Below are 25261 nucleotides of genomic sequence, written 5' to 3' on the forward strand. Positions count from 1 at the left end.
CTGACACCGGGAGGCCTCTCATCCTTTCCACCATAGCCACGAACAGCTGTGTGGATTTATGAAAGGGCTTGGTGCACTCCAAGTAGAACACCAACGCTTGACAGACATCCAGGGTGTGCAGGTCCGCATGGGGTTTGGGAAAAAAACACCAGCAGACAAATGTCCTGGCCTAGATGGAATTGTGAGACCACCTTTGGGAGGAACTTGGGGTGTGGGCGGAGCTGCACCTTGTCTTTATGAAATAACGTATATGGTGGCTCTGAGGTCAGTGCCCTCAGCTCAGATACCCTTCTGGCCGAGGCGATGGCCACAAGGAATGCCACCTTCCAGGAAAGGTGGAGGAGGGAGCAGGTAGCAAGGGGCTCGAATGGGGGCCCGATGAGTTTAGAAAGGACTAAGTTGAGATTCCATGGAGGGACTGGGGGGTGAGTAAGGGAACACCCTCTCCAGCCCCTTAAGGAACCGCCCCACCATTGGGTGGGAAAACACCAAGCCCCCTGAAAACCCTGGCTGGAAGGCGGAGATGGCCGCCAGACGCACCCTGATCGAGGACAGGGCCAGCCCCTGCTGCTTGAGGTGCAGTAGGTACTCAAGAATGGTAGGTACCGGAGCCTGGCATGGCTGAACCTATTGCGGCCCACACCACCACGAGAACCTCTTCCACTTGGCCAGGTAAGTCGTCCTGGTAGAGGACTTCCTACTACCAAGCAGAACCTGCTGCACATGGAGGGAGCACTGGCTCTCCAAAGCGTTCAGCCACAGAGCTTCCATGACATTAGATGCAGTGATTGCAGGTTGGGGTGAAGAAGCTGCCCTCTGTCCTGCGTGATGAGGTCCCAGTATAGGGGCAGAGTTACCGGGGCTTCCACCGACAGCTCCAGGAGTGGGGGTAACCAGTGCTGGCGGGGCCAGGCCGGGGCGACGAGGATGACCACTGCCCTGTCCCTGCACACCTTGAGCAGGACCTTGTGCACCAGAGGAAGCAGGGGGAAGGCATATTTCAATTCCCCTCCCCCACGGGATCGCAAACGCGTCTCCTGTTGAGCCTGGGCTGCGGCCCTGGAACGAGCAGAACTGTGGGCACTGGGTGTTGCCTCTGCTGGCAAACAGGTCTACCCGGGAAAACCCCCACTTGCGGAAGAGTGAACACATGACATCCGCTCTGAGCATCCACTCATGCATGCGGTACGACCTGCTGAGGTGGTCCACCAGTTCATTCCGCATCCCTGGGAGATGTGACGTGGGCTATGCAAAAGTCCCAGAGGAGGAGAGCCTAATGGCAGAGTGGTGAGGAATGGGCTCCCCCCTGCTTGTTTGTGTAAAACATGGCGGTTGTGTTGTCCGTCAGAACTGTCAGGCTGTGAACACTCAAAGTGGCGTGAAAGGTCTTGGCAGGCTAAACAAACTGCCCCTGAGCTCCTTCACATTGATATGGAGCGACCACAAGCCCTGAATCTTGAGGTCCCCTAGGTGAGCACCCATCCAAGGTCTGACACGTCCGTCACAAGCGTCAGGTCCGGCTATTGTACAGCAAAGGGGATGCCTTCGCAAACCATGGTCTGGGACAGCCACCACTGCAGGGAGTCTAATATGTCCCTCGGGGCTGTCACTACCAAGTCCAGGGGGGGGTCTCTGCCTGGGCAGTATACATGGGTGAGCCAAGCCTGCAGTGTTCTGAGTTTCAGTCTGGCATGCTCGACCACATGCATGCATGCTGCCATGTGGCCCAGCAGCCTCAGGCAGCACCTGGCCGTTGCAGTGGGACACTGGCACAGGGAGTTCACTGCGTGCTGGATGGCCAAGAATCGTGATACTGGGAGGCTCGCCTTTGCCTGTACCGCAACTAGGACCGCCCCTATGAATTCCACTCTCTGCGTTGGAATGAGTGTGGACTTGGGGACGCTGACCAGGAGCCTCAGCATGTGGAACAGTCTCAGGGCCACTTGCACATGGGACTGAACCTCCTCTTCGGATCGGCCTGCCAGGAGCCAGTTGTCAAGGTACGGGTAAACTCGGAACCTCTATCTCCGTAGGAAGGCCGCCACTACTGCCATGCATTTTGTGAACACCCGTGGGGCCGCAGCTAAGCCAAACAGGAGAACCGTGAACTGGTAATGTTCTTGGTTCACAGTGAAGTGCAGGAATTGGCGATGCGCCGGGTGGATGGCAATATGAAAATACGCGTCCTTCATGTCGAGGGCAGTGTACCAGTCCCCCGGATCCAGGGAAGGGATGATGGTGCCCAGAGAGACCATGCGGAACCACGCCTTGACCAGGAACTTGTTGAGCCCGCGCAGATCCAGAATGGGTCGAAGGCCTCCTCTGGCCTTGGGAATGAGGAAGTAGCAGGAATAGAACTTTCCCTCTTAGGTCCTTCGGTACCACTCTACCGGCCCCACCTCTAGGAGCGTGCGAACCTCCTCTTCCAGGAGGTGCTCATGAGAAGGGTCCCTGAAGAGGGACGGGGAAGCGGGATGGGGGGTAGGCAGGGAGAACTGCAGTATGTAACTGCCTCACACCATTCGTAACACCCAATGGTCTGATGTAATGCTGGACCACATATGGGAGAAGCAGGACAGGTGATTCAGGAAACAAGGGGATGGATCCGGTGATTGGTCTGGTATGCTATCCTCGAGCACACCTTCAAAAGCCTGGTTTAGGGCCAGGCTAAGACTTATGCTAGCCTTGGCTCTGGCCTGGCCTATTGGAACCATTATTATTATTATTATTACGCCGCCTCCCATTATCCCCATTTCACCTCCAGTAGGGCTCCTGCCTAGGACGAGGTTGGTAGTGACGCTGAGGAGGTGGCTATGGCTTAAAGGGCTTTCTTTGGGTTGCCGGGGTGTGCATACCAAGCAACTTCAGTGTGGCCCTCGAGTCCTTGAGGCTATGCAGCTTTGCATCCATCTGGTCCAAAAAGAACCCGGACCCTTTGAAGAGGAGGTCCTGGAGCAAGTTCTGGACCTCAGGTGGCAGACCTGACCCCTGTAGCCACGCTGAGCATCACATGACCATGCCAGATGCAACTGTCCTGACCGCCGCATCCGAGGACGCCTGGAGAGAGGTCTTCGCTATGGCCTTGCCTTTGTCCACCAGCACCATAAACTCCTCTTGGAAACCCTGCGGGAGGTTGTCCTTAAACTTCCCCACTGCCACCCAGGAGTTGAAGTTACGTCTGATGAGGATGGCCTGTTGGTTAGCAATCCTCAATTGGAGGCCCCCTGAGGAATACACCTTCCTGCCAAACAGGTCCAGGCGCTTCGCTTCCTTGGCCTTAGGGGCCAGGGCCTGCTGCCCATGGTGCTCTCTTGTTTACCGCTGAGACTACCAGGGAACATGGGCTTGGGTGGCAAAACAAGAAGTCGTACCCCTTTGACGGGGCGAAGTACTTGCATTCCACACCTTTGGCTGTTGGAGCCCTGGAGGTCGGGGTCTGCCATATAGTCTTATATAGTTCGACTGTATGGTCTTAATGAGCAGAAGCACTATTCTGGATGGACCCTCTGGGCTCAGGATGTCCACCATGAGGTCCTCCTGCTCAACTCTCTCCTTGGCCTGTAACCCCAAGTTATGCGCAACCTTATGCAGCAGCTCTTGGTGGGCTCTGTGGTCTACTGACGGCGGTCCTAATACCGCTGTGCCTGCCACTGCTTCATCTGGGGATGACGAGGAGGTCAGCAGCTGCTCCGCTTCCTCCTGCTGGTCCCCTTTGTTCCCCTTCCCCAAAGGAGGGGCTTCCAGCTCGGCCCAGACAGCTGATTCCTGGGGCGGCACCGGACTCGACGCCGGTTTCTCCAGTCTCTTGCTCGGCGATGGTGCAGGTGGTCTGGACGCTGTAGCTTCCCACACAGAGGAGCGTTGGTGTGGGGGACCGGGACCGATGCACCGAGTAGCTGGCCCTGGAGGGAGCCCCCTGCCGCTGGTGGTAGGCCGAAGGGGTCCAGAAGGGCCAGTGTCCCAGCGGTCCCCACTAGGGGGTGGCACCCAGCCTGGTATTCTCTGCTGTCCGGTGCGGGTAACTGTATCGGCCCAAGTAGACACCGGACTCTGGTGACGCCAAGTGCAAAAGCCACGGCGGTGCCGTTGACCTGTGCTGGAGGGAGGCCAACAAGCAGCTTCTTGCTGATCGGGACCAGTATCGGTGCTCCCAAGACCTGGACCGACCTGTTGACTTCTGGAAGCCTTCGGCGATGGACGGCTCACCTTTTCCTAGTGCCGGTCTCTGGGGGGTGCCAGAGAGCGTCGGGTCCCTTGCACTAACCCCGTGCGCTGACTGGTCTCCGGTACCGAGGGCTTCCTTCTGTGCCAGGGGTAACAGAGTCCACAGACTCGACACTCGACCGGGACCAATGCCGGGAGCGTGTCCTCGAACGGCACACCATTGCCAGCTTTCTCCTCAACGGCACCATGGGCCTGGGTGCCGGAGGCTTCTCCCTGATCAGGAGGGGGCTCACCGCCAACAACCCGATGAGGTCCTTCGCCACCTCAAAGGTGTCAGGTGTGGAGGGCTGATCTATTACTCCCTCGAGCCCATCGTCCTCACTGAGTTCACTTAGGGCTGGACTCAGTGGGACTTGTGGCGCTGGTGCCATCGGTGCTAGCACCGACACAATGTCCATCCCGCTCTCTCCGGTGCCCGGGCCCTTAGATGGCGCTGATCTCCTATGTGGGGAACGTCTGCACCCTTTTGGTTTGGCCTTGGGCCGCATCGGGGAGGATGAGTGGTGCCGTGGCCTACTTTTCTCCGAGGACGACAGCTTGTGGTGCTTATCTGGCACTGGGTCTCTTGATGTCTCCGGGGCACTCTGCACCAAGGAAGTTGGAGCCGGCATCGGGCACTCCAGGCCCGATGGCTGCAGCGCTGCCTCCATCAACAACTGCTTCAAGCGAAAGTCTCTCTTTCTTTGTTCTAGGCTTAAACGCCTTGCAAGTCTTACACCTCTCTGTTTGGTGTGCTTCCCCCAGACAACGTAGACAGGAGTCGTGGGGGTCACTAAGTGGCATGGGCTTGCGGCACGTGGCGCAAGCCTTAAACCCCTGGGCCTGCGGCATGCCCCGCAGCGGGTGCTGGAAGCCTCCAAGCATCTATTCTATTATTATTAAGTGTCTACAACAATAGAATGCTAACGAACTGATAGCAACTAAGTACTCTAAAGCTAAGGGATTGCTTCTCATACGAGAGCAAGAGGTTGTTCCAACATTGCCATGGATGGTAAGAAGGAACTGGAGGGGGTCGGGCCAGCAGGGGTATATATGCATGGCACAGTGGCACCGCTCAGATGGGGGCCCCGCCGGGTACCGCTAAGGGAAAAGTTTCCGAAGCTCGTGCATGCAGCACGTGTACACCTAATATGGAATGGATGTGAACAAGCACTCGAAGAACTTCTTCAGAATTTTTGCTCTGTTGGGGAAATAGTCCCTTCCTGGACAGCGTTTGTGTTGATAGCAACAAACATATTGTTATGCTGGCTTTGAAGTGAGGGTTGAGGCTTCTCTGCATTCTCAGCATTCCCAGCAACTAATTCCTCTGTTTCTCCAAACAGCTGCTCACCTGCAAGTATTTGTTTAGGACTGATTGCTATTTACGTGTGTCACAGCTTCCTTGTAACTACCACATTAGAAGCCAGTGCGCTACTCACAAAAAATCACATCAGGGGTTTGACCAGGACAAAACCTGAGATGTTTCATTCCAGGCAAAAGTAATACTCCTAGATGATGTAGCATTTGCATGCCACCTAGTAGGCTTCCCTTACTAAAATATCTGAACATTTTTTGGTCTGAATGGATATAGCTGAGGGTTTGAAATTATTGTTCAGTATCTTTTGGAAGAAAGTCTCCTTCTGAAGGCATGGCTGTCTTTAACTGGTGGAGCTACTTCTGCATGAAGCTTTGGAAATTTATTTTTATACATTTTAGTTTAACATTTGGATTTAATCAGAAGTCCTCATTCAGATCTTAAGATGTCCCAAAAGAGGTTTCCATGGGAAACTGTGCATCTAATAATGCTTGAAATGGAATATATTTTATTAACGAGTTCCTTACAAGCAACTGGAATCCTGTTCTGCAAAGTCCTGCAGGTTTTTTGTTTTTTGGTGGGGGTGGTGTTTGATGGCACGTGTGGTATTTGCTCATGTTGTTCACAGAGGGAGGTAGCATGCTATTCATCCTGCCTGAGGATCACTCCAAGGAAGGGTATTGGTACAAATACCTTAATTTAATTGTGGGAGTAACTTGTTAGAGGTCCCTAGAAGCCTGAAAGGTTGCCTGCTTGCTCCTCCACTCTGGCTAGTACCCAAGGAGCAACCTAATACAATCTGGGGCTTTGTTCAGTAAGTCAGGAGTTGTTTTGAACATTAGAGGAGATTTCTCATTTACAGCTTCATGGAGAGTGGAATCCTCATATGCCTCTGGTCTGGTCAGTCAGCCTGAAATGCCCCTTACACTTTAATGTGGAGCCAGCCTGTGAAACGGGAGGGGTAGAGAGAGACCCATTCCTGCCTTTTAGACTCTGAGCCCCTGTTCCTTGCTGATGAGCAGAAGGCACAACTCCCATTCTGCTCATGCCTGAAATCCAAGCCCCTTTTCCTGGCAGAGTGAGGGGCCCTGGGCTGAAAGCCAAACAGGTACAATTTCCATTATACTGCAGCCTAAGGGAGGGCTTCACAGGCACAGAGGTAACAGGCTTCTCTACGTGCTTCTGGGTGGGGGAGGGCTAGTGAGCTGAATATGAGCATTGAGAAATCTTCTGTGAGAAAAGCCCCCCAAAACACTCCTTCAGGGCAAGAAGGAAAAGGAGAAGGGGTCTAACCCTGATTTTCATCCTACTTGTTCAATACTAACTGCTGCCTTGCAAAGGTAATACCGCCTTTTGCCTTTTTGGGACCCAGAGATCTCAGGTTTGTGAGACTTACTCCACAGCATCATAAAAATCCCCTGGTTCACAATGGGAGGAAGAGAAGCAGTGCAGAAGCTCTTCTGTCAGGAAGCTCCAGACCCACTTCAGCATCTAGGGGGACTTTGGATCCTTTCAGGGGTTTGTACCCACTGACTTGGGACTGTTGCAGGATTTGCCCCTTCAGGGGGCCAAAGTGTGTCCTTAGACTCCCTCAAAAAATGCTCAGGAATTCCTGAACAGGCTTTTCTGCACTGGATTCATGGGTCCGCAGGGCAGAGGAGAGGACCAGGCATGCTGGTCCAACTCTGAACCCTGTGCCCTAGCACTGCGCAAGGGTCATGTGGCTGTGAACAGGCAGGGCATAATTCACCCTCTATAGAGCCTGTAAATACTGCCTCAGATCGAGAACACTGCATAGATTTAGTCCAGTGTTGGCCGGATAGCTCTGCCATACATAGGGGGAGGAGGAGTGCGGGACGGAAAGAGGAGTCCCAGAGAGGAGATGCTGCATTGGCAGAACCAGGTGATTGAAACTACCAGGCTGCCAAAAACTAGATCCAAGGGAGGAGGAGAATGAAAAAAGAGTATAAACATTACTGCACAAAAATGAAGGAATAAAATAGTCAAGAGACGCTGAACTGCCAATTTGTTCCACCATCAAAGGCAAAAAAACTGGTGTCCTGAGTTAAAGGGCAGGGCTTGTTGCTGAAGGCTCCAGCAACACTGGTCACTGCCTCCGAATTCTGTTGATTGGGAGTGTTAACCCACTAGTGATGAATGAGGAAAGAAACTATGCAACATCTTGAAGACACTAATTCTGAATGGTCAACTCATCAAGCCCAACTAAGGGCTGCAAGAGATCCTAACACCAACAGAATTGGCATAATTCCACTGTGCTGGGAAATTAAGGAAGCAAACACTATGCATAGGCCTCCATACACCTTACAAGCTGGAGCACACCTCTGAAGGGGGATTTGAGAATGGGTGGCATAGCATATGAGTGGCATAGCAAAGCGTGGAGGCTAGAGGGACTATGCAGGTGCTCCATGAACTGTTCCCATGGTTAGAGAGACAGGGACACCCTATCTATAATATGCACAAGGGCCAAGATTTTGCCCACTACCCACTAAATCTATCTAACCTCTGACTAAGGAAGTGTGGATTTAGCCCCTTCTGGAGAAAGTCAACATGAGGAGTCGGAGGACATCTTTCAGGAGCAAGATGAATGATGCTCCCATATCAAAGTATATAAGGCCAGATCCTGAGCATCCAGTTTATGTTGAGTTTTGTCATCTGACAATCTGGCCCACCGTCTTTATAATACAGTGTCTCTCAACATTTCCAGATTACTGTACCTCTTTCAGGAGTCTGATTTGTCTTGCATACCCCCAAGTTACACCTCACTTAAAAACTACGTACTTGCTTACACAGACAGACACAAATACAAAAAAGTGTCACAGCACATTGTTATTGAAAAATTGCGATTTTCTCACTTCTACCATATAATTATAAATTAAATCTTTTGGAATATAAATATTGTACTTGCATTTCAGTGTATAGTATATAGAGCAGTGTAAACAAATCATTGTATGAAATTTTAGTCTGTACTGACTTTGCTAATGTTTCTTATGTAGTCGGTTGTAAAACTAGGCAAATATCTAGATGAACTGATGAACGCCCCTAGTTGAGAACCACTGTTATAATACACAGCTCTTTGAAATGGGAAGCACATTCAAATTCATCCTTGAGCAGTGCAATGCTCCACATTGTGGAATAGGACTGATTCTCTCTCATTTTACATCATTCTTGTCCATGTAGGGTTTATCTACAGAGATTTACTGCTCAGCAAGCCGGGATATAAATCTACAATGCACCAGGTTGCCACGCAGTAACTGGCTGTGTGGACACTGATACTGTATACCAGAGGTGGGCAAACTACGGCCCGCGGAAACGTCCTGCCTGGCTCTTGAGCTCCCAGCTAGGGAGGCTAGCCTCTGGCCTCAACCCGGCTGTCCCCCCGTTCCCCACAGCCATGCTGCCGCACGGGCAGCACTCTGGGCAGTGGAGCGGCATGCTCCTGCCGAGCAGAGTGGCAGCATGTCTAGCTCCGGCTGGGCGGCGCAGCTGCATGGTAAGGGGACCGAGGAGGTTGGATAAGGGGCAGGGAATCCTGAGGGGCAGTCAGGGGACAGGGAGTGGTTGAATGGGGCAGAGGTTCGGGGAGGGGGGGAAGAACAGGTAGGGGATGGGGAACAAGGGTGGTTGGATAAGGGGAGGGCGCCTGTCAGGGGGCAGGGGTGTGGATAGGGGTTGGGGCAGTCAGGGGACAGAGAGCCGGTGGAGGGGGGGATCCCGGGGGGGGGCAGTTAGGGGCAGGGGGTCCCAGGAGGGGGTGGTCAGGGAACAAGGAGCCGGGGGGGGGGGTCGGATGGGTCGGTGGTTCTGAGGGGGGCAGTCAGGGGGCGGGAAATGGGTGGGAGCCAGGCTGTTTAGGGAGGCACAGCCTTCCCTACCCAGCCCTCCATACAGTTTTGCAACCCCAATGTGGCCCTTGGGCCAAAAAGTTTGCCCACCTCTGCTGTATACTATGGAACTTTTTCAAACAGCGGCAGGTCAAAGCACACTACAGAAGTTTTAGTGTGCAGGTAGCAGGGTTCACATGGCCAGCTAGCATGCAGCAAGCTAGTGCACTGGACAGTGATACTTCAACTTGCTAGATTTATGTGGATTTATCTATTTCGTGCTTTAAACTCCTTCAGTAATCATTTCCAAGACATTCAATTGAAAAGCAGCAGCAAAGAGCTGAGTTTGTACAAGTATAAGGGCTTGGGGGGGAAAAAAGCAAGAACTACATAGATCATGATGAACTAGAACAGAACAGATTTCCTCCCAGGGCCTTTTGCCTGTAATTTGAAGCATTTGTGTGGTTAATTTTTAGGATAAGTTAATCAAAATGTGAATGACACTTACAAATGTGTGGGTCTCAAGCAGACATATATAGTGGCTATGGACATACCTCTAACTACATACAGTACATTAGCATAATTTTACAAGATTTTTAGGTAGCTACATACCTTGAGGCTTCTTTAATAACGTTCTGTAAAAATATCAGTCGTGTTTGTAAACTGCCTTGTACATGCTTCAGTAAAAAGAAGATTCTTTCATATTCTTAAAAAATAAAGTTAAAAAGTTCATTAGATGAAACTTACACAGATATATCTGTTGCAACACCCTGCTTCATGAGCATAATTGCAAGCTTCATTCAGGTTTTCTACAGCTTAAGTAATAGTACTGTATTTGTATTAAGTAGGCAAGTAAACATATAGGTTACCTACCTGTAACTGAAGGTTCTTCAAAATGTGTAGTCCCTATCTGCATTCCACATGTAGGATACACGTGCCTGAGTCCGGAATTTTTTTGCGAACAGCGTCCATTGGCCTGCACATGTGCCATAGCTCTCCTCCTGCTCTGAACAGAGAGCATAAAAAGTGGTGCAGGCAGACACCTCTCCAGTTTCCCATTCTTACCACAGTTCAAACAATCCGCTGCAGAGGGGACGGAGGACGGGAAGTGAATACAGACGGGGACCACACATCTCAAAGAACTCCCGTTACAGGCAAGTAACCTCCATTTCTTCTTTGAGTGATAGTCCCTATGTGTTCTCCACACTAGGCTGATTAACAAGCAGTAGTCAGATGGTCACAGCTATAACTGCAGTTGACAACTGGACCAGAGCATCTCTCATTAAGGTATGCAAAGAGCTCCACAGAGCTGCTCTAGATATCTCTAGATGGGGTACGTCTCTCAGTGATGCCGACGAAGTAGCTTGCCCTCTAGTGGACACAGGTGCCTGAACTAGGGGTGCTGCTGCACCCCTGGCTTGAAGTGGTTTCCATCATATACAGGGTTTACAGTTTGGTTCAATGGCTCTCAGTACCCCCACTATACGAATTGTTCTAGCACCCCTGCTAGCGGAATGAGCACTCACACCCCCTCCAAAAGGGGGATATGAGCTAGTTGGTAACAAAGGGTAATACAAACAACCCAAGATCCATTTTGAAAGTCTCTGCACCAATATAGCTAGTTTAGGTGTTTTTCCAACATCCTTCTTTCTTTGAAGCTAAAAGCCCAAAGCCCTTCAGACATCTAGAGAATGCAGCTCTCTCTCCATCTGAGGCATGCAATTTTGGAAAAAATACTGGTAAGTGGATTTCTGGCTCATGTGAAACTTGGCAACTACTTTAGGAACAAATCTAGAGTGGAGTTGTAATGAGACCTTTTCTTTAAATAAGGAAGTATGTGGTGGGTCTGCCACAGTGTTCCCAGTTCACGGACTCTTCTGGCTGACATTATGGCTATAGAAAAGCCACCTTCCTTCATGGACAGATGGGCCATTGCACATGTGGCCAGAAGCTCAAATGCGGGGGGGGGAGGAGTTAGTGAGCGACGGTAAAACAAAATTGAGGTCCATTGAGGAACGAACTTCACCAATGGTGGAAAGGATCCGAGAATCCCCTTTAGAAATCTAGCTGTGACAGGGTAAGTGAATCTTCTATAGAACTTGTGGTATCAATGGATGGAACAGATGGATGAGGATGACCCCAATGACCCTACGATGACACCAATAGGGCATCTCCCATCAAACGTTTACCCAGAGCTGCTGTGGAGCAGTACCAAGGAAGTTTCCTGTTCTCCTGTGAGGCAAAAAGATCCCAGGCCAGTGTTCCCCACTGGGCAAAGTTATCATCAAGAACCAAGCTGTGAATCTCCCATTCGTGATTTATGGAAATATGTCTATTCAGGCAGTCTACTATGGAGTTTTGCATGCCTAGTAAATATGCTGCTGACAGGGTTATGCTATGACTGATGGACCAATTACAGAGGGCGACTGCCTCTCTCTGCACAGAGACACAAATCTTGCTTCCTCCCTGCTTGTTTATATAAAATACTGTTGTCACATTGTCCAACATTGTTTGCACGCCTGGATTGGATGAGTGGGAGGAAGGTATCAGACACTTGATGGACCACCTGGAGTTCTAGTAAATTGATATGCATTCTGGACTTTTGTAGGGTCCATGTCTTGTGCCATATGATGACCCACGTGAGCACCCCAACTCAAGAGGGTAGCGTCCGTAATGATGGTTGCCTTGGGAGTCAGATTGAGGAAAGGAATCCCCACACAAATGTTCTCTGATGCTGTTCACCAGATGAGTGTGTCTAAAACTTTGGGAAGAATTGTCACATTACCATTCTCTGCTGAGTACACTGAGAGAAGCCAGGCCTGTAGGCAGTGAAGCAGAAGCCTGGAGAACAGTGTCAAGTGTGCGCATGAGATCACGTGGCAGAGTAGGGAAAGGCAAGTTCTGATGAATGTCCTGGGTCTGATAGCGAACCTAAGAACGGCCATACTAAGTTAGATCAATGGTCCATCAAGCCCACTATCCTGTCTTCTGACAGTGGCCAATGCCAGATGCTTCAGAGGGAATGAACAGAACAATTATCAAGTGATCCATCCTGTCATCCAGTCCCAGCACCTAGCAGTAAGAAGCTTATGGACACCCAGAACATAGGATTGCATTCCTACCTATCTTGGCTAATAGCCATTAATGAACCTATCCTCCAAGAACTCATCTAATTCTTCTTTGAACCCTGTTATAGTTTTGGCATTCACAACATCCCTGGGCAACAATCCCACTGGTTGTCTAAGTGCTGTGTGAAGAAGTACTTCCTTTTGTTTGTCTGAAACTTGCTGCCTATTAATTTCATTGGGAGACATTTATTTCTTTTGTTATGTGAAGGGATAAAATAACACTTCTGTATTCACTTTCTCCACATAATTCATGATTTTATAGACCTCTATCATATCCCTCCCCCCCAATCCTCTCTTTTCCTATCTGGATAGTCCCAATTTTTTTAATCTCTCCTCATACGGAAGCTGTTCCATAGCTTTAATCATTTTTGTTGCCCTTCTCTGTACCTTTTCAATTTCTAATACATCTTTTCTGGGATGGGGCAACTCTCTCTTCTCATCCACGTTACCACTACTGAAAAAAACATTTGTAAAGATGTTAGATGCTGCAGCTAGACCAAAGGGGAGGACTCTGAATTAGTAATGTTCTTGACCAAAGAGGAATCTCCTGTGGGCGGGTGGATGTCTATGTGCAAATGTGTGTCTCAGGTTGACAGCCATGAACCATGTGTCCTCCTCTAACAAGTGAAATACTGATGCCAAGGATATCATGTGGAATTTTAGTTTTTGAATGAACCTGCTCAGTTGTCTCAAATTAAGAACTGACCTCCATCCCCCAACCTTGCTGAGGAATAAAGTAGTAAGGGGAATAGAATCCCTTCCTTTGAGGTTGAGGTGGAACCCTATCTATGACTCCCCTGAGGACAAGGAATTTTGCCTCTTGTCATAGAATCTCCTTGTGAGAGTGGTCCTTGAAAAGTGTCTGTGGGTAGGAGGTATCAGAAGCTGAATCAGATAACCACCCTGAATAACCTTTAATACCCATTCGTCTGTAGGTAGGGCCCTCCAGTTTTTTGGCAAATTGGGTAAGGTGGCCTCTGAATATCAGAGGAGGGGAATGAAGCAGCATCAAGAAAGGCACATGGGTCCTGTCAAAAGAAACTCTTCACTAGGGGATTAGAGTATAACATGGCGGTGGATGCTGCAGAGGCTAGGTTCCTGGGTATATAAACTTTCAGTCTCTTGTGTGGTGGCTCCTGGTGTTGGTGGTAAAACGGCTGAGGAGGCGGCCTTGCCCTATACCCATGTCTACAGTGTTTCCTCTTAGGGGCAGGAGTATAAATGCTCTGCAAGTAAAGCGTTATCCTTGAGTCCTTGAGGGAGTGGACAGACTCATCCACCTCCTTGTGGAATAGGTGGATAGTATTGAAGGGGAGATCTTGAATGGTACTATGCACCTCTCTAGGGAAACCAGAGGATTGTAATCACAAGTCTTTCCTCATAACACATCTGTAAGCCATTCCCCTAGATGCAATATTTACTGCACTCACCACAGTTTGGAGGAAAACTCTGGCCACCAATCTGCCCCCATTCACTATGGCCTAGAATTAGGCACCCCTCAGGGAGCTTGTCCTTAAATTCCAAAACATTATAATTAGTAAATCATATTTGGACAAGATGGCCTGATCATCTGAGATCCTGAACTGGAGGGAGGTGGAAGAGAAGACCTTTCTCCCTAGAAGGTTGAGTCACTTGTGTCCTTTTTCAGAGGGAGTAGCCTTTGGGGGCTGTTGCTTGGGCTGCTCTGTAGCTGCCTAAACCACTGAAGAGTTTAGCAGTGGGTGAGAGAACAAAAACTCCTCCGGGGATTGAACAAAGTAGTGTTTCTCAGCACTGTTAAAGGTGGGGGCAAAAGAAGCAGGAGTGTGTCAACTATCTGTGCTTGGTCCATGATGGCCTCGTTTATGAGGAGGGCCACTCTACTGGGACAGGAAGGCTGCAGAATGTTTAGAAAAATATGCTAAGGTTCCAGGACTTCCTGAAGCTGATTTTATAGCTCTGCAGCCACCCTGGGCATGAGCTCTTGATATTATTTCAGGTTATCTGGCAGAGACGGAGAAAATGGAGTAAACACCTCATCCAGTGAAGACAACAAGATTGCTCCCAGAACCGTATGATCCTCCTCAGTCTTCCCTTCCAAATATTCCAACAGAGCCAGTTGTGGGTGTCTAGGTGAGGACAAATAGGACTCCTGCACCAATCCTGGGTGTCTAGGGTAGGGATCCCACACTCTTCACAGTAGGATGGATCAACTGGCAGAGGAGGACCCTATGTCATAGGTTATCACCTGTTTCTTTGCCAATTGTATCTGGTCTGAGGTTGGAATCCTGATCTTGTGTCTCCTGTCTAGTGCCACCTCCACCCAATGCTGCACAGACTCCTGTGGAGACTCAAATTCATCCAAAGAAAAGGCCTGATTCCTTATCTTGTGCAGAACAGTACCAATGGCTGTGCCTCAAGGCTGCCAGGTGGAATGGAAGAACAACTCTGCCTCATTGGGATAGGCTCTTCCTCTAGTGTATCAACATCCCAGAATAGAGATGGTACCAACAGGAGGGATGAATGGACATACAGAAGAGCAAAGATGTCTTCTGGGAGACAGAGGAGAGTCCATTGGCAGAGCTGTCAGAACTGGAGCTTCCCTGGTCACTGTGGCAGTCGGCTCCCTCTGGGGCCACATTTCTACTGGTATTGCATCAGCTATAGAAATGGAAGGGAGCACCAGAAGCTGTTCATCCCGAGCCTTCACCATCAGACCTGATATTTGAACCATGAGATCCATATATTTATACCCTTCCTTCTCCTGTCGAGAAAATTTACTCAGGCCTAAATTCTTAGCACTCACCTGCACCAGTTCTCCTGACTGACTGGATTGGGGAGGGATCCCTTCTCTTCAGGGAAGTTTTCGACAAAGATGGCATGTCCTTATATCTATGAGAGTGCCCTTTGCTGTCATGTGAAGCCTTCTCCTCTGGCTTAATGGTCTTAGCCTCCGTTCCTGAGCTTGTGCTTGAAGAGGCGCTGCCTACTTGGTGAGATGAGGTACGGGGAGGTCCCTGGCCAGCACATGACTGGGTCTTCTCACCCCCTTCATGAGATATTTTCTGAATTTCAACTCCTGACTCTCATGAGTTTGGGGGGAGGGGAGGAGAGGGAGAGGGAGAGGAGCAGCCGATGCTGCACTTGGCAAAAATATGAGCCTCACTCAGGCAGCAGAGGCAACGTTGTTGTTAGTTGCTCACCAAACAGGAATGACGGCAGAAACAGTTTTTGAACCCTGGAACCATGGACATTCTCAGGGTGAAAAAGTCACTGGGTGGGGAAGAAAATGGGGAAAAAAACACCATCTAACTATACTATAGAGACTACTATAACTAACTATACACAATACCTTACAGCAATGACACAGTAAAAAAAAGGAGCTGAGGACACCAAAGATTCTGACTCAGACCTTGCGGCAGTAAGAAAGAACTGGAAAGGTGTTGGCCCACACCACCTTTTATGCCCTCGCTTCAGTGCACGAGGAGAGCTATGGCGCACGTACAGGCCAATGGACACTGCTCGTAAAAAAAATTCCAGACTCAAGCTCATGGTGCACATGCTTATCCCACATGTGGAATACACATAGGGACCATCACTCGAAGAAAAATTAAGTTATTTGTCAGCTTTAATGTAAAAACCAAGCGTACTAAATCTAGGCTACTGTCAAAGTAGGTAAGTACAAAATCTGAAGAATATGAACACAGATGAATTTAATCCTATTCCACCCACCCACTCAGGAAAGTATGAAAGAAAACAGATTTTCAAACTTTTTAAAGAGGCCTTATAAACTTTGAATTAAAAGGATTTCCTCTCTACTACACGTCGGGTTTCTCTTCTCTTATTTTTACATCTGCTAGAAATCACAGATCTCTATTATAATTCTTGCATGACTCAGTATCTTACAAAATACAATGATGTAGTCTAAATATTCCAACCAATCTAGTTGTCTCTCCAATCTGGATACAAAGACAGTGGTTTGCTGTTTTTATACTTACTTCTTCCTGGCTTTCTAATCTCCTTCATAATTTGTGCTTTTAGTTCTATATTAACCTCTCTCGCACTTCTGGAATGTATCACTTTTTTTCCTTTGTTGGGCAAAGATGCTGGCAAGTTTTCTTGAGTACTGCGATCTTTACCACCCGACTCTTCATTTTTCATAAATTCATCGATGTTAAGGTTATTAGTTCCTAAATGTTCATGGTCTAGATCCTCTGAAGGAGTTGTTGGTCCATCCAGTGAATTGAACGGATAAGAGGACACTGAAAAGTCAGAATCCATAGTATTTGGAAAAACATCTGATGAAAGTGGGTCTGCAACATGATTCTCAATCACATCATCCGCTGCAATCTCGTTATTGGTTTCTGAAGCTGAAAAATAGAGACTATGAAGAGGGACAAAGTGGCAAGCATGCATTAAAAACCATCAAAATCATATACGATTTGGTACTGGGTAATCTAGTCTTGTGCAGTCATGTTGCAGCAGGTAGGGTTAGAGGAAGGTAAGAGATACTTCTGCAACACTGGGGAGTCAGAAGATGATGTTGCTGGTGGCACAGAACACCCTGAATGTCCACTGAGGGGTGGTGGTCTAGCAATACAGGGAAGCATTCTTTATAAGGAAAAGGGAAGAGTTACACAGATTAGCAACAAAGCAAGAAGTCAAATGAACAGAAGATAAAAGACATTTCTGTGAGGAATTACTTACCTGGTCCCATTAAGATTAATGGAAAAAATTCACTTCAGTGCAGAAGGGCTGGCTCAAGACCCTATGCAACACACAGGCCCACATTAAAGGAATAAAGTTCACTCTTCACTGGAGTGAATCTCACCAGATAAGATTGTGTGTTGCAACATTTTGGAGTGACTCAGATCAAAGAGATTGTACTCGTTAATATATCAGAGATCAGTGAGACCGACTTAAAGGGATATACCGGCCTTGCTCTTTTACTTTATTCACTGCATTAAAAGAGAAGAGGGGAAAAACTCTTTGTACTGGGAAGGTTCCTAAATTTTGTTATAAGAAGGTACATCCCAGTACTTCTGACTATATATAGTGATTCAAGTGTAATTTGCCCGGGTGTCAATTCCCACAGAAGAGTAAATATCCACTGGATTGTTAACTACATGCTTATTTGCAATATTGTCCTACCTCCAAGAAGTGAGGAAATTACTGCAAACATCCAAATTAAAATGCAATTTGTTCTGTATTTTACCAATGAACTGGAAAAGCAAACAATCAATTGTTGAAATGTATTCTATTTTACCACATGAAAAACATTTTATATATATATATATATATATATATATATATATATATATATACACATATATATATACACATATATATATATACACACACACACACCCACACACACACACCCACCCCTCCCTCTACCCCCATATAACATGACCTGATATAACATGGGTTTGCATACAACGCAGTAAAGCTCTGACACGCTGCTCTGAGCAGCGTGTTAAGGGTGCTGGGCCGGGCGGTTGGATAAGGGGCAGAGGGTCTCGGGGGCAGTCAGGGGCTTCCCCCCCCCAGGGTCTAGGAGACAAGAACTGTGGGGTGGGGGGGCAATTTTGGGAGCCCTGCAGTCCCAGAGTGGCCCGGGGGATTAGTGGGGGGCCGGAAGCAGCCCGCTCCACTTCCTTCGCCCCGGCCCAAGCTGTGTGGCTGGGGGAGAGGGCTTGAGGGAAGAGATCCTCCCCGCACTCACCGGCAGCGGTGGAAGCAGAGCAGCCCGGCCCCAGCCCGCTCCACTCTGCCAGCTTCCAGCTGTGGCGCTCTGCTTCCCGCCACAGGGGAGTGCAGGACTTTCCCCAACTCCACCCCCAGCAACACGGTTGGGGCCAGGGCTGGGGCAAGGAAAGCGGAGCGGGCTGGGGCTGCATTGCTCCACTTCCCGCCACTGGTGAGTGCGGAGGGAAGCGGAGCAGCCTGGCCCCAGCCCGCTCCACTCCGCCAGCTCCCAGCCACAGCGCTCCACTTCCTGCCGCAGGTGAGTGTGGGACCTTTCCCCAACCCCCCAGGCTCAAAAGAGTGATTATGGAGGAAAATATAAATCCTCAATATAAAGAGTGCATGTAGACAATCAACAAATGACAAGTATCAGAGGGGTAGCCGTGTTAGTCTGGATCTGTAAAAGCAGCAAAGAGTCTTGTGGCACCCGTCTGTTAGTCTATAAGGTGCCACAAGACTCTTTGCTGCTTTTAACAAATGACAAGTCTACAAATATGAAACCCTCCCCTATTCTACCCCCTCATAGATTTTCTGGGAGGGTAACTACTATACATTTCACTGATGTTTATTTTACTTACTATAAAGTTACAATCAATTTATAAAAGCAGCAAAGCGTCCTGTGGCACCTTATAGACTAACAGACGTATTGGAGCATGAGCTTTCATGGGTGAATACCCACTTTGTCAGATGCATGTCAGTTTATGTATCACTAAATCCTAAAATGTATGTATGTGAAAGAATTAAAAGGCACAGAACAAGTACCTTTGTCTACATTGTATAATACTTTCCCTTGTACACATCAAGGTAGTTTTAGTTTTAGAAAGTGGTGTTTCAATGGCAGATATAAAGATTTCAGAAATTTAACTATTGCTTTGAAATTACAAAAGAATGGCACAGATTTGTCACCCCTGAGGTGCCAAATATGCAAAGTAATTGGATAATTAAGGCTGAACATTTACATACTGATGTTTTGGAACTGGAAATTCAAATACACGAATTTGAGAAATCTACAGCATGCTTACTATTTTGATGACCAACTAAAATATTCTTTTGTATAAAGAGTAAAGCGAATTATCTGAAGAGGAACCAAATGAAGGTAACAGGAAAAATTAACTGAAATAGAGTTACACTTACTTTTGTGAATAGGAATAGGTTTAACAAGATCTGGCTGTGCTTGTGTTACAGGTGTAGGTGGCCCTTTTCCTCCAATGTGATTATTCATGACAGGAGGAGTCTGTGGCCGGCCTCTGAGAAGGGGTGACATACACCGACGTCTTTTAGGAATCCCCTGCATATTTGGTTCTCCGGGTCGTTTGTGTTTATTTTGAGGCCCTGATACAAATTCATCTGCCTCATCTATCATCATTCCCTGTAACAAATAAATCTGTTTTAAAAAAGCAAGTTTAACAAAAAACACATCCAACAATTTCCTGACTTTTGCCAGATATAAGACAATTCAATCAGGAAAATATACCACCTTGTCTTGGCTTCTCTCAAATGCCAATTAAAAAAAACCTGGGCAAATGATTTACTCTGGGAGAGATTAGGACTGATGTATTGAAGACCACTCTATAAACAATATCCCAAGTAAGAAAGCTGACTATGGTTATAAAATTTTCCTGTAAAACATGACCTCTAAACTGGAGTCAGACGCAAGGTAATTTTAAGTCAGTTAAATATTCAACTATCTTGGTAGTTCACTGAAGTCAAAGGGCTAGATTTGTGAGGGATTGAGAATCCATGTCCTTGGGCTAGTGGAAAACTAGAGAAGCCATCAAGTTAATGCAAGCTTTTTGCTAAGAAAGGGTTTAATAAAACGGGGCAGAGGTTAAAAAAAAAAGGAGGTAAAGTGTTGGCAATTTCACAACATATGAATATTTCATACTAAAAATGCAGAGGTTTCAATAAGTGATTTCTAGTCAAGTCTGCCTCTCCATGAAAAAATAGGTGGTCTAAAAAGGGTTGAGTAAATTTCTTAAGAAATATAGTGGCCTTCTTTTCCTATGCACTTTGATGGCTTCTATCTAGTTAGCAACACATACAAATGCCATAACACTAGTATTACACAAAATGAGTATTATAGAGAAATTACCTTCTTGTCCAATTTAAATGGATTACCAAATGTATGCAGCCTTCGGGGTTGATCAGGGTCAAGCTCTCGAAGAGGAGATGGTATCTGTTTTAGGTACTCCTGATAATTTCCCATTTGCGCTATTGGTACACTGTGAACTTGATCTATTGGAATTGAAGATAGTTTTTATCAAAAGACTATGCCTATACAAACAGTATGACATTGTTTGTTTTGTCAGGATTTAATTCTGGCTGCATTTCACGCATCCAGTTTTCATATTATCCCATCTTTTTTATCATGATATAGCAACATAAAAGTATATAGAAATAGATGCTCAAAACCCATCTTCCTCCCTACCAACATAATAGTTAAAATATTTAATATACTACTTCACATACTGTGGAAGGCTTGCTTGCGGTTGAAGAAATCAATGTATGTAATATGTGTATTGATCATCTCCCCCTAGAAATGAGTGATAGCCTCCTGGGTACAGTTTTCGTTTTCCCAACATTATACACAATTCTTTTTGGATAGGATGGGTGGAGGGAAAGGAATGGAGACTATCTGAACGCATTAATTGTAAATGCACTGAGGCTACTATTACACTGATGTATGAAATTATTATGTAATATTCCACCTTACATGCTACTCTGAACTTTGATTACACAAAAAGCCCCTTCCTAACTGCCAAACACATTTTATTAATTAGAAGTAAAACACCAACAACTTGAGAAATGTCCTTTTCTAATATTGTCAGCACACTGAAAACACACTGAAAATTCAGCATTTTCTTAAGAGTCCTTGTGATTCAGGTCCTCAATGTGTTCTTGACCGCACAACATGTCAAAATTCACCCATCAATCCCTTTGCTCAGCAAGGAGGTAGGTTGGGTAGCAGATTACATTAGACTTAATACCAGTTGTAATATGGGCACCTCTCCAGAAACTGGACACAACTTTAATAGTCATTAGATGGTAGTGACGTTCTATCATTACTTAGGCCAGACGAATATTTGTCATTGAGAAATAGTTACAAGTCCTATTTTTTCTTGTCTTTTTTCCTTTTTCTTGTCTATTCTTATTTCATTCTTTCCATTATTGTCTTCTACTCATCAGGTGCCACAGTGTAATGAAGCACGTTAACTGCAAAGTACTCAGAGTACTTCTCTTGAGCTCTACTACTACATTTATGGCTAGCACAAGTTATTGTATTGCCTGCTGAAAGTCACCACAGAGAGAAAAAAACTGAATTAGCATGGAGACAACTGCTCTCTCACTGAGAGAGGTGCTCCTTTCAGGTAAAGGGTGAGGCAAGTTGGCAGGATGTGGGGTGGAAACCTGCTCTGCCAATGCCTATTATGTACCTATTATATGGACAGAGGACTTCAGTGTCCAGGACTGTCCAGAAGATAATTGTCCTTTGATATACCCACAAAGACGGAAAAAAGGTGAAACAAAAGCAATCAAAAGCTGAAGAAAACAAGACTGTTCTTAAGACAAGGACAGTCAAAGAAATTAAATGGAAGATATAAGTTTTGTCTTCCATGAGCCACTGGAACATGTCTAACTTATAATAAAGATGTGGTGAGAAAGCCCAAGAAAAGCCACTGGGGTTCGTGTGCAATAGCAGCCATCTTAGAATAAGTTTATTTCAGAAACACAACCTCCCAATTAAGCATCTATTGAAGAAGGCTCAATTTTACTCCATTCAGCACACTATACAAAGTTATGCTAATAGTACTAACTACTACACATATTAAGATATGCAACCAATAAACAAAGAAATCTAACCTTCATCTTGTCCTTTGAGAAACTTGCGAGTTATCTTCATAAGATTAGACCTCATTCTTGTTAAGTGATCCAAAAGATTCCTTCTGGGTATATCATAAGCATTTCTAAAGGTCTGAGGTTTCAATTCCTACAGTTGCAGCAATATAGTAAAGCTTTGATTAATACTACATATGAAATAACATCTAATACTTCAATGGAAGTGTATCGAAAATAACAACATTACACATAATGGTGCTTACCTTATTCAGCAAAGCTATTTGGAACCCAGCATACTCCTTCATATTGAGGTCTAGAAGTCTATGAGGAATTTCCCCAGTAATCCCCTGTAGCAGTTGTTGAAAATCGTTCCTATGTGCCATAGACAGGTTGTGTGATCTGCTTCTGACCTTAATTCCAGTCTCTTGCGCTACCTTTTTGCCTACAGAGCCAATGACTCTATCGGACTCTATTTTGGCCTTAATTTGAAATAAATAAATAAATAAATAAATAAAATTGATAATATACTCTTAAAAGGATTAGTCAGAATATTAAATTCATTCCTAATTCTTACCTAGAAGATTCAGCAATGTGCTAATACACTATAAAAAAATATAATGTGGATGAGTGTTTAAGGTGGTTTGCTGAATGCACTACTACAATTCTAAATCATTAGAATATGGTAAACAGTTTTTGTGTCTAGATCTTACAGGTATTTCTAGGGTGCCCATTATCATAATATCTAAGCACCAATATGCATGCAATGCTTTTATTTTCATAAAAATGCCATGATTACGATTATTGGAAAACTGCGCCAGAATTTCTGTATGTGCTCATGGATTTCACTTTTCTCTGTGAAAACAGCTGAAGTCTTATGAGAATTCTCACAAAGTAACTTATCTCATTTAACTGTATTTATTATGGACTCATAGGATGGTATCAATTTCTTTTTTTTTAAAAAGTCAGTAGAAGATAGGAAAAGAACCCGAGATTAAAGGAAGAGAGACTTCAGCTCCAACAAAATAAGGGAACACACAGCAATCTTTTGATTCTTCCTCCATTTGGCAGACAATCCACCATAGCCAGTAATTTTTCACCTGCCAAGTATGTCCCAAAATCAAATGTATTCTACAATGCATCACTAGTAGTTTGGTAGAATACAGTTGAACAATGAGCCAAAAATCATTTGAGAACTTCTGACTGCCATACAATGTTTATTCAGAGGTTGCAGTTGAGAAGTTCCTTCCATACTGAAAGTTCAAATGTTATTTCCCATTTTAAGAAAAGAACTCTCAAACTGGTAGAATCTTTCAAAAGGAACCAAACATTTTAAGGAGGATTACTAGTATACTCTAATGTAGGTATAACATACTGTACAACAATGTATTTTGAGCCAAAAATGTATAAATATACAGATTTATACATTATGCAGATTTTTTAGCAAAATGACCACACAATTTGGTAAGATTCATCACAGATTTCCACAGGTTATAACTAGGAGTTTAAAAAATAAGATTTATATTGAGGGCTTTTAAACTCTGTTCATGAAATGTTAACATACAAAGTCATTAATATTTGCATCTCTATATCCTTTTGTGTCAAAGCTACTCAATTTTGCGATTATCCAAAAAAAGTTGGGGAGAGACAACAAAATAGAAAGTGATAATGTTAAATCAATGGTTTTTACCTGCCAGAGCAGGAGATATGGGTTCTACTCCTCACCATTGCCAGTGGCTTGGGGTGTAACCTTGTCCATTCTCTGCCAGTTTCCTCATTTGTAAGCAAGCACTTCAATATGGATGAAAGGCACTGTTTACTATGTTTTATATTTAGCTAATGCCTTTCATCTTTCATGGATCCTGAAGCACTTCAAAAACTCTGGGCCAAATAGGAAAGGCGGCTACATTCTGGCCCAATTACATATAGGCACAAATCCCTAATCGCATGCAAGGTGATTTTTAGCAGAGCAGAAAGGACTGTCTTTTTAACCACAAATATATTCAAATTGGCACATATGAAAATGCTGCTTGCATACTATATACCTTGAGTTATCCAATCAGCCACATTTCAGTATGTATGTACAGTTTAGCCTATAACAAAAAAGTTTTCAACTAATTTAGAGAACGGAAGATGTACCAACGGTAATCACATGTAGGAATTCAGGTAACTTGAGGTTTCTTGCCCCTGTACTATGAGAACCAATATGGTTCACTGATATTTTCAAGTTAGTCTGATACTAAGTGTTTTTCAATTTTAGTTTTCTTTTTTGTACTGCTCTTTTGCATCAACATTACCTGTTGACTCAACTTTTTGAGGTATGCAATGACACTGTAACTAAGTCCATATTCCACACCATCTGCTATAAGGTTAGGCGCTCCCATCATTCTCACAGCTTTCTTCAAAGGCTGAAACAAGTAATATATACACTTACATATGTATATCCTTGTATATTTGTATCCTTAAGTTTGTAACAAGAATTTAAAGCACATTATTGCTTAATGCGTTCATTTCAAAGTGAATTTGTAACCCTTTAAGGCAACATAACATCCTTTTCCTTTAAGTACTGCAACATTAATGCGGAATTATTAAATATTAATGGAGGTATAGTTCAAGCAGTAGTTATACTTGACCCAGTTTTTATAACATTACAGTCAAAGGGAAAAGTCAAGACATTAATGTAAATTTTAGGAAAGTAATTCTTCCGGGGCATACATGATGCCATAAATGTGAAATCCTAGATTTGTACACTTTAACCTTTTATTATGTTCAGAACATCCTAATTGCTTTATAAAATATAATCCAAAAGAAGGCAGTTAACACAAGCTAATAACTGAAGATACAAGTTTACCATAAACTATAGGATACAGCAGAAATTTTAAAACACACATACAATAAATCTTACCCCTAGATAGTAAGGAGGCATTGTCTTCAAATAGCTTTCAAATGACTGCCGCCATTTTAAAGTTGGCTTTGCCTTGTGTACTTTGAATAAGTCATCTAAGAAGTTATACAAACAGAGATAAAGTTAAATGAGAGGTGCGTTTCTAAATGTAAGGCATCACTCACCACACATTGTCTAAGAACATTTCTTCTAAAGGTTCGTCCTACTACACTAAGCCTTAATCAGAGCTAATTACTATTGGATGCAATCCATGCGGTGCGTAAGGAAGCAGAATCTTGGGAGTGGGAAAAGGGCTTTGCAGAAGCAG

The 25261-nt window shown here is 45.5% G+C and overlaps 1 protein-coding gene across 3 annotated transcripts in view; it reads right to left on the minus strand.

Annotated features, from left to right (window-relative positions):
• Nucleotides 1-25261, minus strand: part of INTS6 (integrator complex subunit 6) — an 81657-nt gene that overhangs the window by 12123 nt on the left and 44273 nt on the right. The window contains exons 10-18 of one of the 3 annotated variants that reach the window (XR_006578966.1): nt 24955-25049; nt 24347-24457; nt 22316-22531; nt 22077-22203; nt 20308-20450; nt 19350-19584; nt 16466-16837; nt 10234-10366; nt 9973-10066 (exon numbers count right to left, since the gene is read on the minus strand). Coding sequence is in view for 2 of the 3 variants with exons in the window: in XM_045014526.1 (XP_044870461.1) it covers nt 9973-10066; nt 16466-16837; nt 19350-19584; nt 20308-20450; nt 22077-22203; nt 22316-22531; nt 24347-24457; nt 24955-25049 (1393 nt within the window). In the remaining variant the exon portion in view is untranslated. The remainder of the gene's footprint in view (nt 1-9972; nt 10067-10233; nt 10367-16465; nt 16838-19349; nt 19585-20307; nt 20451-22076; nt 22204-22315; nt 22532-24346; nt 24458-24954; nt 25050-25261) is intronic. The other 2 variants (XM_045014526.1, XM_045014537.1) reach the window with 2 other exon arrangements.

This window comes from Mauremys mutica, chromosome 1 (genome assembly GCF_020497125.1).
Source record: "Mauremys mutica isolate MM-2020 ecotype Southern chromosome 1, ASM2049712v1, whole genome shotgun sequence".
Lineage (NCBI taxonomy): Eukaryota > Metazoa > Chordata > Testudines > Geoemydidae > Mauremys > Mauremys mutica.